Source organism: Schistocerca americana, chromosome 1 (genome assembly GCF_021461395.2).
Source record: "Schistocerca americana isolate TAMUIC-IGC-003095 chromosome 1, iqSchAmer2.1, whole genome shotgun sequence".
NCBI lineage: Eukaryota > Metazoa > Arthropoda > Insecta > Orthoptera > Acrididae > Schistocerca > Schistocerca americana.
The window spans coordinates 661,309,429-661,325,254 of NC_060119.1; the positions used below are offsets into that span (position 1 = coordinate 661,309,429).

At 38.8% G+C, this 15,826-nt stretch overlaps 1 protein-coding gene across 1 annotated transcript in view; it reads right to left on the minus strand.

Annotated features, from left to right (window-relative positions):
• The window catches only part of LOC124587131 (collagen alpha chain CG42342), a 610,604-nt gene that overhangs the window by 519,995 nt on the left and 74,783 nt on the right, over nt 1–15,826 (minus strand). The window contains exon 7 of the mRNA XM_047131431.1: nt 6,789–6,842. Within this exon, the coding sequence (XP_046987387.1) occupies nt 6,789–6,842 (54 nt within the window). The remainder of the gene's footprint in view (nt 1–6,788; nt 6,843–15,826) is intronic.

Here is a 15,826-nt window from a genome sequence, read left to right on the forward strand (position 1 = left end):
TTTACCAAATGAAAACTTTATCTTTTTCTCCAAACGTGAAGAGTCGGTAAAAGTAGCTGGTGGCGGATATTTGCAAAATACTGGTTTAGCAATGTGTCCCTGTACCTATCAATCGAATGTAATATAATTGGACAGGTACAAACAGACACATCAAGTGCCAGCAGTCGTCCTTTTCCTTCATGCTTCTTAGTTCCCCTTCAACCCGTCTGCCAGAAGAAGAATGAGCCAATGGTTCCGAAAGCTTGCACATTTCCTTAACTTTTATATGTGTTGCCTCCTGATGTCACTTATTGACACATTTTTTAAACTACCCTTTTATATCATTTTTCAAAAATTGATTATTCTGATTGATATGTCAGAAAAATGTGGAGGAGAAAAAGTTGACTCACACAGTACTTCGTAGTCTACAACCCAGATGCCATGTGTAATTTTATATCAGTTCCTCAAACAATTGAAAAGGAATGACATTATTTTTAACAAAAGTTGAAGATAGAATCACGAAACAATTCAGGGAAAGAATCAGGAAAGCTTCAAAGAAAGGTAATCTGTAGTACCTTAGCAAAGAAAACTCCAGTTATTTTAGTGAGTGGATCTGATCCTGTCACAAATCTTACCACTAGTCAAAAATGGATTTATGGCACCAGAGGCTATGCCACATTCACATTGATAAAAAGCTAAGTGACAGCTCAAATGTAGTGGAACAATTCCCAAAGCGTCAGATGACAGGGTACATCAGCCACGCAGTGCATAAACTGAAGGTAAGATGAAAAGTCAAGCCTTTCCCCCAGCAGACTGAAAACAGGACACATTAACAGCTACATTTGATACACAGTGAGGTAATGCATGTCTCTGCCCCACAGTTACATGGTGGAATGAAAGATGTTCTCATTTCATTGACGATTACTGAAAATATGCACTAACATATTTCCTAAAGGTCAAAAGTGAGTTGTTTCCATAATTCAACAAACACTAAGCATATGAAGAAAATTTTCAACAGAAAAAGATAGGAGTGCTACATTCATACAGTGCAGGTGAATATATGAGGAGGGAAACCTAATGATAAAAAATCTTTCAGATACTGTGTGATGTATGCTCCTGGAAAGTGGAACATCACAAAATTTCTGGGGCAAAGCAATAGCAATGGCAAATTACTTCCAAAATACATGTCCAACAATACCAAGTGTTGGAGAAAGTCCGTACAAACAATGGCTTAGATGAGGACCAAACATTGATCATCTACGATTATTCAAATGTTGTGCACAGGCAAAAGTGAAAATCAACATAACAAATTTCAGCCACAAGGACAACCTCATATAATGGTTGAATATTCTGAAATCATGAAAGCCTGCAGACTGTTGCATTCAGAAACAGGAACTCTAATGACTGCCAGAGATACTGTATTTTATGAAAATATCTTTTCTGGAAAATTTAACAAAGGCATTACAAAAGCAATTGATTTGAAGACCACAACCATCAAAAATGATGGACAAGCATTACAGAATGTAGGGGAAAAGCACCTGACACTGAACAAAGTGTAGATCTGGAAATGTGCAGCTTCTGAAAATATTTACATAGAAAAGGAGGCTGAAGGGGAAGATTAGAGTGCTCGTAATGACTACTCCACACCAGATGATAACTGTGAAATACAAGAACTTACAATAAATTAAAACATGTTCTCAGAAACTATTCAAACTATCAAAATGGCAGATGGATTACAAAACAAATGAAAAGAAGAGAGCGTGTATAGCTGAAAAGGAGAATACATGATGAGAAAATACATGATGCTGCATGTGTGTGCTTAAATCAACCGCCAACTGTATCAGCGCAGGCCAGCCACTGGAGGCCACCTGTAAGAAGCATGCACACGGCACAATCTCCACCATGCACTCTACTGGTGACACATGCCTATATATGCACGCAGCAGTGTTGACTCACCCACACTATGTTCTTTTAGTTTGTTCCACTCACATCACTGTTCAGTGTATCGCTTACGTTGAGCCTTCTGTATGATTCCTTTGTCTTGTTACATGTGGAGTCATGAGAGACTTATTTCCGTTGTCATTGAGAGGTTTATGAGTAAGCCAATATTTCTGTTACTCAGATTGATTTCATGTATTACTTGGTTACTACATGACTGGCGATGAGTTTCGAACGGTACCTTTGCGTGCAGTCTTTATGTGCAGTTTCATCAGGTTAAGTCATTATGGATGCCGTGCTATCGGCCCTGTCTGAACAGCTTACTTTGGCAAGGCCCACTTTGTTGCTTCCATTAACAGACAGGGTGCTGTTTCACTGGCCTATCCACCCACTTTTCCTCTGTATGATGATTCAACTGAGGATTGGGAAGCTTATGCAGAAAGACTTGGAGAGCAATTTTTGTTTCTCAATGTGATGCACTCAAATTTGTGCAAAGCTTTATTCCTCTGTGGATTCCACCTAAGGTGTATCAATCAATTACTGTGTCAGCTTGCCCCTTTAGAAGAACCGACAGCTCTTACTTTTGATAATATGTGCAGTTTACTGTCCAACTACCAATGTAAATGAACATATGTCACAGCGGTGCGAGCTGAATTCAACAAATGCTCCAGGAAACTAAACCAGTCATACATTGCCCAGGCATCTGAACTTCACAGCCTTAGCCATAAGTGTCAATTCATTACTGATGCTCATAATGACTCTTATGCAGACTCTATGGTGTGCAACACAATTATATGCTTATCTTTGGACAGGGAAGTACACCCGAAGACTTTACTCTGTGAAACCCCCATTGGAAGAAGTTTTGCAAATAGCACAATCTTCTGAAGTTTATCAGGCAGTGCGTGATCAAACTGAGGCATGGGGGATATGGCTTTTAGGGTCATAAGATGTGCCCTCTAGGATGGCAGACAGCTTGCACAAAGAAGCAGTAGTAGCGGCGGTAAACATGTGGACCCAGCACCTAGGAGACAAAGGCTGGCCAAAGCAGCTGCAACCACCATAGTGCTAGTGCGAGCATTCTCTGTTTCTATGTTATCCTTTCCATTTTATCAGCATGAACATTCAGTGTGCCCTAAGTACTGGGCTGCTTGTATTATCCTTTTCATTTTGTCAGGACGAACATTGAGCATGCTCTAACTGCTGGGCTACTTGTAATGCGTGCCACAAGAAAAGCCGCAACACCTCCACATGTTGTTCACTGAAAGTTGCTCAGGATATGGGCAAGGACATAAACTATGTGACTCCAATGCTTGTAACTTCTTCCAAGTTGTTTATCAAGTTAAGTGTTTCTCGCCAACTGTTCCAGCTACAGGTTGACACAGGTGACATTATTGAATTCTCTAATCTATGTGAGTTTAGGCGTGCTGCCATTGTCACTGGTCATGTGAAAGCTGGTCAGTTATAAGAAACAGAACACTGTGCTGTTGGGACAATTTATGGGATGTGCCTCTTACAAGTCAGTGGTTCATTCCTCTGCTGGTTGTAGTTCAGAAGCCATCGGTGAAACTTCACCTCTGTGGTGAATTTTGTACTACTGTCAATGCACAACCAATCATAGTTACATACCCTCTCCCACACCAGGAGGAACTGTTGGTGAAAATAGCTGATGGCCATAACTTTTCTAAAATTGATTTGTCTGAAACATATCTGCAGGTTAGCATGAACAAAGAGTCTCGGCGAGTCCTAGATTTGAATATTCCTTTGGTCTCTATCAATATTTGTGCCTTCCCTTTAGTTTGGCTAGTGCTCCAACTATTTTCCAATGATTTATAGAGCAACTTAATTAATTATGTGGATGATATTATTGTCACAGGCTCCCCCATGGATGATCACTTGAAAAAGTAGTGTACTTTGTTTTCTCTCTTACAGTCCACGGCTTACGGTCTATCCTCATGAAATCTCAGTTTTTTCAACCTGCTATTGTTTATTTGCAGTTCAAGGTCTCATAAAAAGGGGTTCGTTCTCTGCCAGGTCATATCTTCATTGTTGCATCTAGGCCTCGGCCATCATATATGAAGGAGCTTCAGGCCTTCCTAGGGGCGGCCGCCTCAACCCACTCATTGAATGCCTTGTTACACAAGAATGTACATTTCTGTTGGAGCCGGGACTGTGAATGAGCTATTCAAATGTTGAAATCCATACTACTCTCGGTCCCTTGTTTAGCTACATTCTCTCTGGACCAGCACATAGCTTTGGCGACACCTCACAGTACTTCCTTGGCATGGTCATAGTGCACAAATATGCCAATGCCTCTGAGCAACCTGATGCTTTCAAAGCAACTGCCATTTCCACTTCACTATCACATTGCAAACAGTGGACCTAGGGATGTATAGGAGTGTGGAAATCTCACATACAGACTTATGACACAAGTGACACCCAATCACCTGACCACGTTCGAAGTCTGTGAGTCTGCGGAGCATCCCATTCTGCTCTCTCATTATGTCTAATGACTACTGAGGTCACTGATATGGAGTAACTGGCAGTAGGTGGCAGCACAATGCACCTAATATGAAAAACATATGTTTTGGGGGGGTGTCTGGATACTTTTGATAACATAATGTATCTGTGATACACAAGAATAAATATGAACACTAACAAATATGGTACGCTAGCTTTGCAAACACTTGAATGAAAATAGCAGCTGCTCAGTTTGCTTTTGTCAGCCATTGACAGCACAAGACCCATGACATCACAGATATATCACTGCTTTGAGCTTCAAACTCTTAAAATGTTGGAGACTGAATATAAAGACACTATACATCACTCATTTAGAATAGAAAACACGAAAAACATTAAGCGTACACCAAAGCGAACACACACTCTGTTCAAGGTACCCCATAAATGCATCTTTTAGTATGATCTGTTGTGATAAAGTGTTGGGAAATGTGACTTTTGTGAATAAATATGCCACCTATAGATCTTATCTTGGAGTTAGCTTTTTTGTGGTTTGTTGTAGTTGATTATGAAATGGAAAGGAGATACGGTATGTAGACTTTTGGCTTTAGTGAGATCCTCCACCCTGAAATCTTGGTTTTGGTGATACTGTGATCTGTAGCATAGCAGGGACTACGTTAATTCCAATCGATAAATGTTGCAGCTTTCCCCAGTATGGAAACCATGACCCACACCTGTTCACAGTCTTTAAAATCAGTCCTTCCAGCCACAGCTTCATATGAACATCCAAAACTGTTAACCGTTGTTGGCTCCATTTACTAACCTGTGAAAATTATAAGTGTGTAAAACATCTTCAACTGAAGCACTATACTTATAAGGGTTGGGCAAAGTGATCTAGCAATAAAGTGCATTCCTTGAAACCAAAAGGGGATCAAATCCCTCTTGTACAAGGATTTTTCAGTCTGCCTTTAACCTAGAATTCCCTTTTCAATTATATGGAGATGCACTGGAAACAACATGTGGTATGGATTCCACATTAAACTGTAGGTTCGTTTTACTCAGGTTAGGGACACACAAGTCGTCGAACCGGCGTCCAATAGAAAGACTTAAAACAGGCCATTGAGCCACACAAAATTATTATTATTATTATTATTATTATTATTATTATTATTATTACCACTATTGCTGTTGTTGTTGTTGTATTTATTGGGAAGGCCAGAAAAAAAAGTCTGTGTACCAATGTTAAGCACATTAAATAAATTCTTGCTACATTTTATGGCTGTGCTATGAGGGTTTAAATGTTATATTCTTGAGGTGCAGATGAATTTCCAAAAACTTAATGGTACATATAATATGACTTCTATGAAAAATAAACATTCTGTGGATAATGAAAGAAGTCTGGTTAAGGTACGAACAGACTTGACGATTTAAAAAGCTATAGTGGTTGCATATAAAAAATGCTAGAAGAAGAAACCTGACAGAAACGAAGAACAAAATAACAAAGCAGCCAGATTATATGGAGGGTTAAAAACACTTAATATATTGAGAATGTCATGCCAGAATCCCAGAGCTATCAGCTAGTATAAGTTTGACAACACAATGAGCTTAAAAAAATACATAAACATGTACAAAACATGTGAAGACTGGCCCACACATGCATTTTTTAGAAATGTGACTCTGAGTCTATCTTTTTGAAATAAATAGGGCAACATAAACTAATCAAAAAAAGTTAAAAAACGGAACACAGTGCTAAAGATTATTTATGACAGAAACTAGAAAACTGAGACAATGTGATACAACAAGAATTACTCATATCCTTCCAGTGCTTGCTTAAATACATTATGAATGCTGTTGCAAACTGAGAGAAACAATTCCACATATTGGTAATTAAAGACATAAGTCAATCTCCAGGTGGGTTATGAAACAATGAACCTCCGGAAAATATGCTGAGAGCATAAATAAAACCAATAACTTTGTTATGTTTTCAGAAGGAAGACACAAACAGCATACTACTCTACTACAAAATAAATTGCTTTAAATTTCTTTAGAATTTACTGCAGCATGATGACTTAAAATAGGACTATCTTAAAAAAATCTCTTGCTTTAGTGTAGCAGTGTCACTGTTTCTGCAAAAGAAAAGGAAGAAGGTTAAATTTCTTGAAGCTAATACAGTATGTAGAAGAGAAATTCATGGCCAACAGAAATCTTTTGATTAATCCCCAGTGATAAAGCATATCCTGCTACAATGTGACTATCATCCAAAGAAGAATATGTAACACATATTACAATAACTTCATTTAATCCATATACGATGAATTAAATTTACATTGGCAGTTACAAGTGAGGCAGTGTGCATATTCTGCTGAAGAAAAATAAATTGTGAGTGAGCAGGCTGAGAATTCCATACAAGGACTTACTGGCCACCCGGGAATTCCTGGTTCTCCCATAGGTCCTGGTTTGCCTGCATGCCCCTGTCACACAACATAACCTAATAGCATATGGAAAACAAAAACTGTCCAAAGATGATTACTTCTCACTTTGTGTTTGGACAGCATATTACAAGCAAATGTTTAAATTCTAACACAGCTGTAGCACATCCAGCAGCCATGATGATGAGTAAAATGAGATACAAAAAGCACTTTAAATACTTGTATAAAACTAAATGAACATGAGGTGGAAGGCACTATTATATAACATTTAATCACTCATGACAACTGAAGTAAATCTTAACCCATTTGTATCAGCCAACAGTTACACAAACAGACCTTTAAAGGAAACATTATAGTGTCATACGAGTTAAAGGTGATAATCAGAGTGATATTATGAGGTTGCATTTCAAACTTTTCTGACTGTTTCCTACTCTTGAGTTCGAGTACTAAGCAAAATGCAACAACAATCAGGTGCCCACGCACAACACTCAGACACTGTGCAACTGGTGCAGTCTGCATACAGCACAGATTTTTATAGTTATGTGACTGTATGAAAATGTGGTCCTAAAGCAGCCAAAATTCCAGTAGCATCACATGGAAAAAAGGAAATCTTTTTTTCCTTGAGGTAATCAAATCTGACAGAAAAACTGTTTGTATACATTACCTGGCTTTCAGGATTGCAGAGTTCATTCATTCACACTGTTCTGATAATCACTAATATCTCACAGATGTATGTTGTCATAAAAAAGGGGGGGGGGGGGGGGGGAGGCCTTTTAATTGTGATTTTATGTACACCCAACGGTGACTGAAGTAATGATGCCTGCCTGGCAATGTTGACCAAAATCTTTTATCGTGACAATGGTGTAAGTTTCTCCTTGCAAAGAATCTGCAATACCTTGGAAACGTTTGGGGAGCTATGCTGATCCATGACACTCAATAGCCAATGACAGTTTATGGAAGTGAGTTACAGAAACTCCAGTTCATGCAAATATAAGTCATTTACATACCAAATGTTCCCAACAGTACTGAGACCATGTGAACTCAGGGGTACACAAGTAGTTCCATTTTGATGGTTGTCCGTCAAATTTTTATGCCAAAATTCAGAAATGGTAAAGTGAAATGCCATTTCAATTAACCAAAGAGTTCTTCATGAAGATATTATGGGGAGGAAACAGAAGCATATTGTTAATCAGCATGTCTTTGTTTCTTAGCCTATGAGGCATGATGTCAGATATACCAAGGGCCCAGTTTCATCCAGCAAAACATTCATCCACACAAAGATATCACCATTGTTGGGAACTATACTCTGATTTTTACTACAGCCATACTTGCCATCATCAAGTGCCAACATATTCTGAGTCTCTTCAGTTTAGGTGAGGTTTTTCCACAAATTTAGGAACAAATACTGATGTCTGTGTGTCCCACGAAGCAAACAATGAAGAATTCTGTACATGGTAGATAATAAATAATTATACACAGATAGACTGATACGTCACACAAATTTCTAAAAAAGAATGGGTAATTTTGATAATATTGTTGTTGAAAATGACTAATGAATATGACTAGATTGTTGGTTTGCATTTTTATCTTTTTGTGGCATAATGAATAGTCCATTAAATTTTGGGCATGCAGCAGAGCAAATTGTTGGTTATCAATGCGGAGAAGTTAGTATGATATGTAGCATAAAAGATGAGAAAATTCACTTTCAGATTGTTATCAAATATTTTCAGGGTTTGACAGTTATGCTGATTGAAAGCTAATTGGAATAAATCCACAGAGATTCTGGACACATATTTAAAACTAGGTGTTTAATAGACAATGAATTTGTATCTAATGGCAATATAACAGAAACTGAACTGTACTCTATTTCTGTAGGTAGGTGCATCACATAAAAAACAACTGGGGCAGTTCCTAAATGTTAATGGAAGAAAATGATTGATGTTACATAACTTATAGACAACTCATAACTAAACTAAAGTGAATTATCCATATTTGTATAGCTTATAAGCACATATAAAAGTAAACACACTATCCTAGCTTTCAGAACATCAGTTGCATCCTCAGGGAGGAGAGAGGGATAGGTTGGCAAATGCTTAAGAGGAATAACAGGTCACTCAGACCCCAGGCTCACCTTAAATTTAGCCTCCAACTTTAACTTCAAACTGGGATTTCAATGGTTATGTAAAATCAGTGGAATGGAAATTTCACCTTGGTATATAAGTGCCCCGACACATTTGAAATGTATTTGTATCATTATCTCTTGTTTAGGGGTCAAGGTGGTTGGTAGAGGTAGCACCTTTGCTTGGGGTTGACTCAGTACTGGTCCTCACCACCCCAGGGATGAGCTGAGGAGGTATGCAAGACCTCTGCCTCTGAGGAAGCTACATCCAAGACCATCCGTGCGTGGTGAAGAGCCACATCCTACACGAAGTGACCCTGTTAATGCAGAACACGGCGGATCTATAGGAGAAAACCTTGAAAAAAAATCTCACATTCCAAATCCTCAATGCGTCTGTACTCGAGTCGAGCGGCAGCGAGGTCAGCGTCTGTCCATCTAGCAGGTGCGGCTGTATTATATGCTCCAGGAACTGACAATCCCTGGTTCTAAACACCCAGTGGAAACACTGGACCAAAACTTACAAGCTATCATGATTCGTGAGAGTAATGACAGAATTACCCCAGGTGGTAACCAATCCACTCGTCGACAGACGACAACTGGGTTTTCGGATTCTGGGGAACCCGGGCAATCACGATCAGAGTTCTCAAGCAAACTTCGTCCCAAGGTTCCCATGTACATTGGTACCTTTAACATTCAGACCCTAATTCAACCTGGAAAATTACACAACTTAGTAACAGAGCTAGACCAACAAAAAATTAAGATCTTAGCATTACAAGAAACTAGATTCACGGATGAAAATACAATAGACTATGGAAACTATTGCATCTTCAAGAGCAAGACTGACAAACGAATTGCCAATGGTACGCCACTCCTGGGCATGGCATTTGCGGTGCACAGAAATATATTAGGCTCAATTAGAGAGGTCTCTTCCATAAATAATCGCCTCATGACCATGCATATCCAGTGCGCCAACAAGAAATACACATTGATAAATGTTCATGCACCCACAAACATAGACAACAAAAAATCGCCAACTACAAACTGAAAAATTCTGGACTAAACTTGAAGATGTCATGGCCAAAATTCCCCGGGATGATATCAAAATCTTAATGGGAGATTTCAATGCACAAATCGGCAGAGAGAAAGAACACCAAAAAACTGTAGGAAAATATCCAGCACACAGATTCACCAACAGAAATGGACTGTGAGATTTATTGAACTATGCCAACAAAATAATCTAAAAATAATGTCTACATCTTTGAGAAAAAAACCTAGAAAACAAAAGACCTGGAGGTCCCCCATACAAGAGATCGGCGAATATCAGATTGACCACATTGCCATCTCCTATTTCGTACAGAAAGAGATCCATGATGTCCAAGTCCGCAGAGGGGCGAACATTGACTCAGACCACTACTTTACACGCATTCAAGTGAAATTCACCCCAAAAAAATTCTATCCGAAGAAAACACACATGATGAAATTTGACACACGAACAATCAAAGAAACCAATCTGAAGGAGGAGTGGGAAAAGGAACCAGCTGACTCTTGGGAAAAATTTCGAACAAAAATTACAAAGAAGGCAAAAGAACTGATCCCATTGAAAAAGAACACAAAACACCCCTGGTGGGACTCTGGATGTGAAAAAGCGCTGGAAGAAAGAAAGAAAGCCTTTCTGAAGTATAACAGTAAAAAATCCCCAGAAAATCTAGATCACTTCCACAACACCAGAAGACAAGTGGCAAAAACAATCAGACAAGTCAAGAGGAAGTACCTCAAGGAACAGTGTGAGTCTATTGAAGAAAATTTCCGTAACTATAATGTACGAGACTTTTATAAGACCTTTGCTGGGAGAATCAATGGATACGGCTCACGAAATCTATGTTTCAGAAAACCAGATGGAAAACTAGCGCTCACAAATCGGGAAAATTGTGAGGAGCTGGCAAGATACTTTTCCGGACTCCTCAATTGCCCTGAACCTTCTTCAAGATTCCCTCAAGAAACTGCTACCTACACAAATCCAGAATCCCCACCACCTACACTAGAGGAGATCCAAAGACATATTCATAGACTGAAAAACAACAAGGCATCCGGAGAAGATAATATCACTGCAGAACTACTTAAAAATCTTGGACCAAATTCCCTCAAAGAACTCACTCAAATCATCACAGACATTTGGCAGACAGAAAAACTACCAGAAGATTGGAAATGCGCCCTAATTCATCCACTGCATAAAAAGGGAGACATGGCAGATATAAACAATTATCGAGGAATCTCCCTTCTCCAAGTCACTTATAAAATCCTCTCAGCTTGTCTTCTTCAACGAACACAAGAACAACTCGAACACAGTATTGGTGAATACCAAGCTGGCTTTCGCCCTCACCGATCCTGTGCAGAACAAATTTTCAATTTGAAGACAACACTAAAATACAAAGCAGTCAGAAACAGTCCGATCATTTGTTCCTTTGTTGATTTCGCAAAGACTTATGATTCAATTGATAGGCAATCTCTCTTTATTATCCTAGAGGAGCTAGGACTCGATCCGAAAACCCTAATCCTTATCAAAGAAACGCTCACAAACACAACTTCTAAGATAAAATTCCTGGGTGAAATATCAGAGCCCTTCCTGATCAAAACCGGCGTCAGACAAGGTGACGGCTTGTCTCCACTCCTCTTCAACCTTGTCTTAGACAAAGTCATCCGAGAATGGGAAAAAGAATTGAAGAATCAAAATTACTGGAAGCCTATACAACTAGGAAGATCTAAAGATGGTATTAAAATTTCATGCTTGGCATTTGCAGATGACGTGGCCATTCTAGCAGAAAACGAGACCACAGCAATTAAACAGATAGACATTCTCAAAGAATGGGCCGAAAAAGTTGGGCTACATATTTCCTTCCAAAAAACCAAATTCATCTGCTCAAAATTTGAAACTCAAAAACTGACTACAAAATATGGACAAATTGAGAGAGTTCCATTCTTTAAATACTTAGGCGAGGTCCTAGAACCCACAGGGGGAGAGAAAACTGCACAAAAAGTTCGACTGCAAAAACTGAAAAGAGCATACTGGAAAACCCACAACATCTACAATAAAAAGTGTCTCTCCATTCACTCAAAAATACGACACTACAATACAGTAATCAAGCCCGAAGCACTATATGCCAGCAAAACACTCACACTCCATAGAAAAGGCGACCTGGAAGGCATCCTGAAAGAGGAACGCAAAATTATCAGAAAGATCCTTGGCCCAAAAAGAACGGAAGATGGATACAGGTTACAGTCTCGGAAAACTACAGAAAAATTATCTAACCTCGCCGCAGACATCCGGAAAAGAAGACTAAAATTTTACGGTCACATCCACAGACTCCCAACACCCAGACTCTCCCACAAAATTTTAATATACATTGAAAAATTGAAAACCATACCCTGGATACAAGAAACCAAAACAGATTTAGCAAATGCACAAATAAATTCTTCGGAAGTTATAAACAGAAATGTATACAGGCAAAAAATCAATAGTTGCAAAGTACAACCCGAGAATGAAGTTTGCAAGAGACAGGGGACAAAATGGACAGAGGAAAGAAAGAGAATTCATGGGGAAAGAATGAGAGAAGTTTGGAGAATTAAAAAATTGAATCGGAAAAGCTTTGCGTGATCCGTATGGGTCCAATCGCACATAATAATAATATCTCTTGTTTATATCCTGTAAATTGAAAATATCAAATGTAAAAGTTCTCCACCAGATATCACAGATGTTAAAGGAAAGAAAACTGAAACATATTATGAAACAAAAGAAGACACAATACTTGGGATATACACCATCCAGTCACATTAATGTGGCTACTTGTCAAAAGCCTGGATAACCATCTTTTGCACAGCAAGACAGGCAGAAAGGGCATCAGTAAGGTACTGGAAGGCACTGACAGGGATGTGGAGCCATGCTGACTCCAGTAGTGCGGCCAGCTGTGCTAGGTTTTCATTGAGAATCCATAGCACAAACAGCTTGACAAAAGTGGTCCAGCAGATTCTTAGATGGGTTTAAATTCGAGGAGTTTGGTGACAGGGGAGTACAGTAAACTCATTCTCATGCTCTTTGAACTATACTCATACACTGGAAGCTGTGTGACATTTTGCATTGTCCTGCTGGTATATGCCATCATGATTAGTAAAAACAAACAGGATATATGGTGGACCTGGTCCACAAGGATAGATGCATATTTGTGTTGATCCACTCTGCATTCCAGAATGACAAAATCTCCCGGAAAACATCACAAAAACATTCCTCAGACCATAACCCTCCCTCCTGGTTGCAGGGTGCTTTTCTTTCAGATGTTTCATGCTGTACACACCAAGGGCCATAGTTCAATTGAGTGTAAAATGTGATTCATCTGAAAAGACCACCTGTTGCGGTAATGGTGGGCTAATTCCAGCCTTCATCACTGTTCAATAGCAGTCAACAAGGGCACGAGTCGGACACCTGCTGCAGCAATGTTCACTGAATGGTTGTCAAGGAGACACTGTTAGCAGACTCTTGGTTCACCTGGGTGGTCAGCAGATCACCAGCTGCATGTCTATTCACCTGTACACATCTCTCCATAGTTGTCTTTTGTCCTTGTAGTCTATGGCCCGTGGTGCAGCACAGTTGCATTGGCACTAGTTTTGGATAATGCCATTTTGCCATGCAAATTATACTTTAGCCACAGCAGCATGTGAACAATTTATAAACTTAGCTGATTCAGAAATGCTACCACCCTTGACCCAAAAGCTAATGACCATGCCTTTTTGGATGTCAGATAAAGCACTAAATTTCCACATTACGATAATGACTGCACTGTTTTCCACATCGCCTTGACACACTTCATGTACCCTCCATTGCTAGCGATGCCACCTGCTGTCTGTGAGTGGTTATTGCATGCTGATGGTGGTCACATTAATGTGACTGGACCCTGTATTATGAAGGATGAGAGATATTCATTATTACAATTTATTAGTGAAGGAAACATTAACAGGAAAAGGCACTCTGCAAGATAGAGAAACTCATGGCTGAAAGACATTGAAAGGTAGCACAACTGTACATCAGAACGACCTTTCCCTAGTGCAATGTGAAGATCAGAGTTAACTATATGGATTGCCACCTATACTAGAAAATGGCATCTTTAGAAGCAAATAAAAGTGCTACGTCATAAAATGAAACTCAACATGTAAATGATCACTTAATTCATGAAGATCTGCATTCTGATACAAAATTGATACAGATGTAATTAACGTGCAACATATTGCATTTCGTATATTAGAATGGTAGAGTGGATTATGAAGAGGAACAGCTCCAACTAAGTTTTGGACAACCTCTTACAAGTATTATGAATCAGATTATTGTGATTATCAGATGTGGACCTCAGCATTTCCTTTACTTCCTGTGACAAGGGAAAAAAATGCTAATGAAGCTGAATGATGATTAAATATAAAATGTTAAAAAGAGTACAGTGTTCAATGAAAAACTAAACTGAAGAGCTGGAGTTGGGGCCATAACAATCAGTTCTTTGTCAATAACATGGAAAGGACTGATTGCTACTCACCATACAGAGGAGGCATTGGTTCCAGGCAGGCACTATGGAAAAGACTGCTTAAGTACTGGACAAGTCAAAATGGGAGTTTACAAATCTGAAATGATAGCGAAATTTATTGAGATAAATTACAGAATTGGTAGATGTGTCATTTTACAACAAACAACCTCAAGTTTGATTCACATAGTGCATCAATATCCCATTATGCCAACAGGAGTGCTAGCATAGCATATAATTAAAATCTACTCTCACTTGTGTGGAACAGGCTCACTGTGTGTTTTGTGACTGGTACTGTGTGTCTGAATATGCTTGAAAACTTTTAATTTCCACGCATCGGTGAAGATGACCAAAATGGGATGGTTTACTACCAGAAACATGGTGCACCACCTCATTTTCTCAAAGAAGTTCGAGGTTTCCTCACTACCCATACCTGACACAGATTGATTCCTCTCTCTGGGGTTTCATTAAAGACTGTATGCAAGTTCTCTCCTACCAAACAATTTAGCTGACCTGAAAAATTGAGTCTACAGTGCCATTGCACAAGTTACGTCCAATTTTCTGCAACAAATGTAGGAAGAAATTGATTAACAATGGAATGTTTGCCACATCACAAATGATAGTCACATTAAACCAAAATGATAGTTGACATTTTTATGTGAAACTTGAGGTTGTTTGCTACAAAATGATACATCTACTGATTCTGTAAGTTATCTCAGTAAATTTTTATACCATTTAAAGTTGTAAAGCCCTTTTCAACTCATCCTGTATTAAGTTTTTGTACAAAGTTCTTCTTCTGAAATAGAAAACAAACACACTGACACACAAGTACAAATCTCTCTCTCTCTCTCTCTCTCTCTCTCTCTCTCTCTCTCTCTCTCTCTCTCACACACACACACACACACACACACACACACACACACACACACACACACACCATCTTCATCACTGTCATCATTTTCTTCTTCTTCTAGATTGGCCTTGAGGCTTTTCGCACTTTGTCACTTCACAATGTTGGATAAACACTTAAACTAGATATAAAGTACAATTCATGTGTGTGCAAGATAGTACAAGTATCACTTGGTATAAGTCATATTCCAAAATTAAGGTTTGTTCACTCACAAAAAATAAGCTCATGAGAATGGTTTTTATTGACAGTAATATTTTACTACATATCAATCAAGTTGACACATATGTTGAGAGAGTTTTTGTTTTGCATGTTGGTATTATGGTTGCTATGGGCTTATTTATTGACTGTAATTTTTTATTTGTAGTTCTCTGTGCTATTTGAGCTTACATACTGTCATTTTGTCATTTTGTGATAGTGAGTGGAGTTGTGGACATTGGAA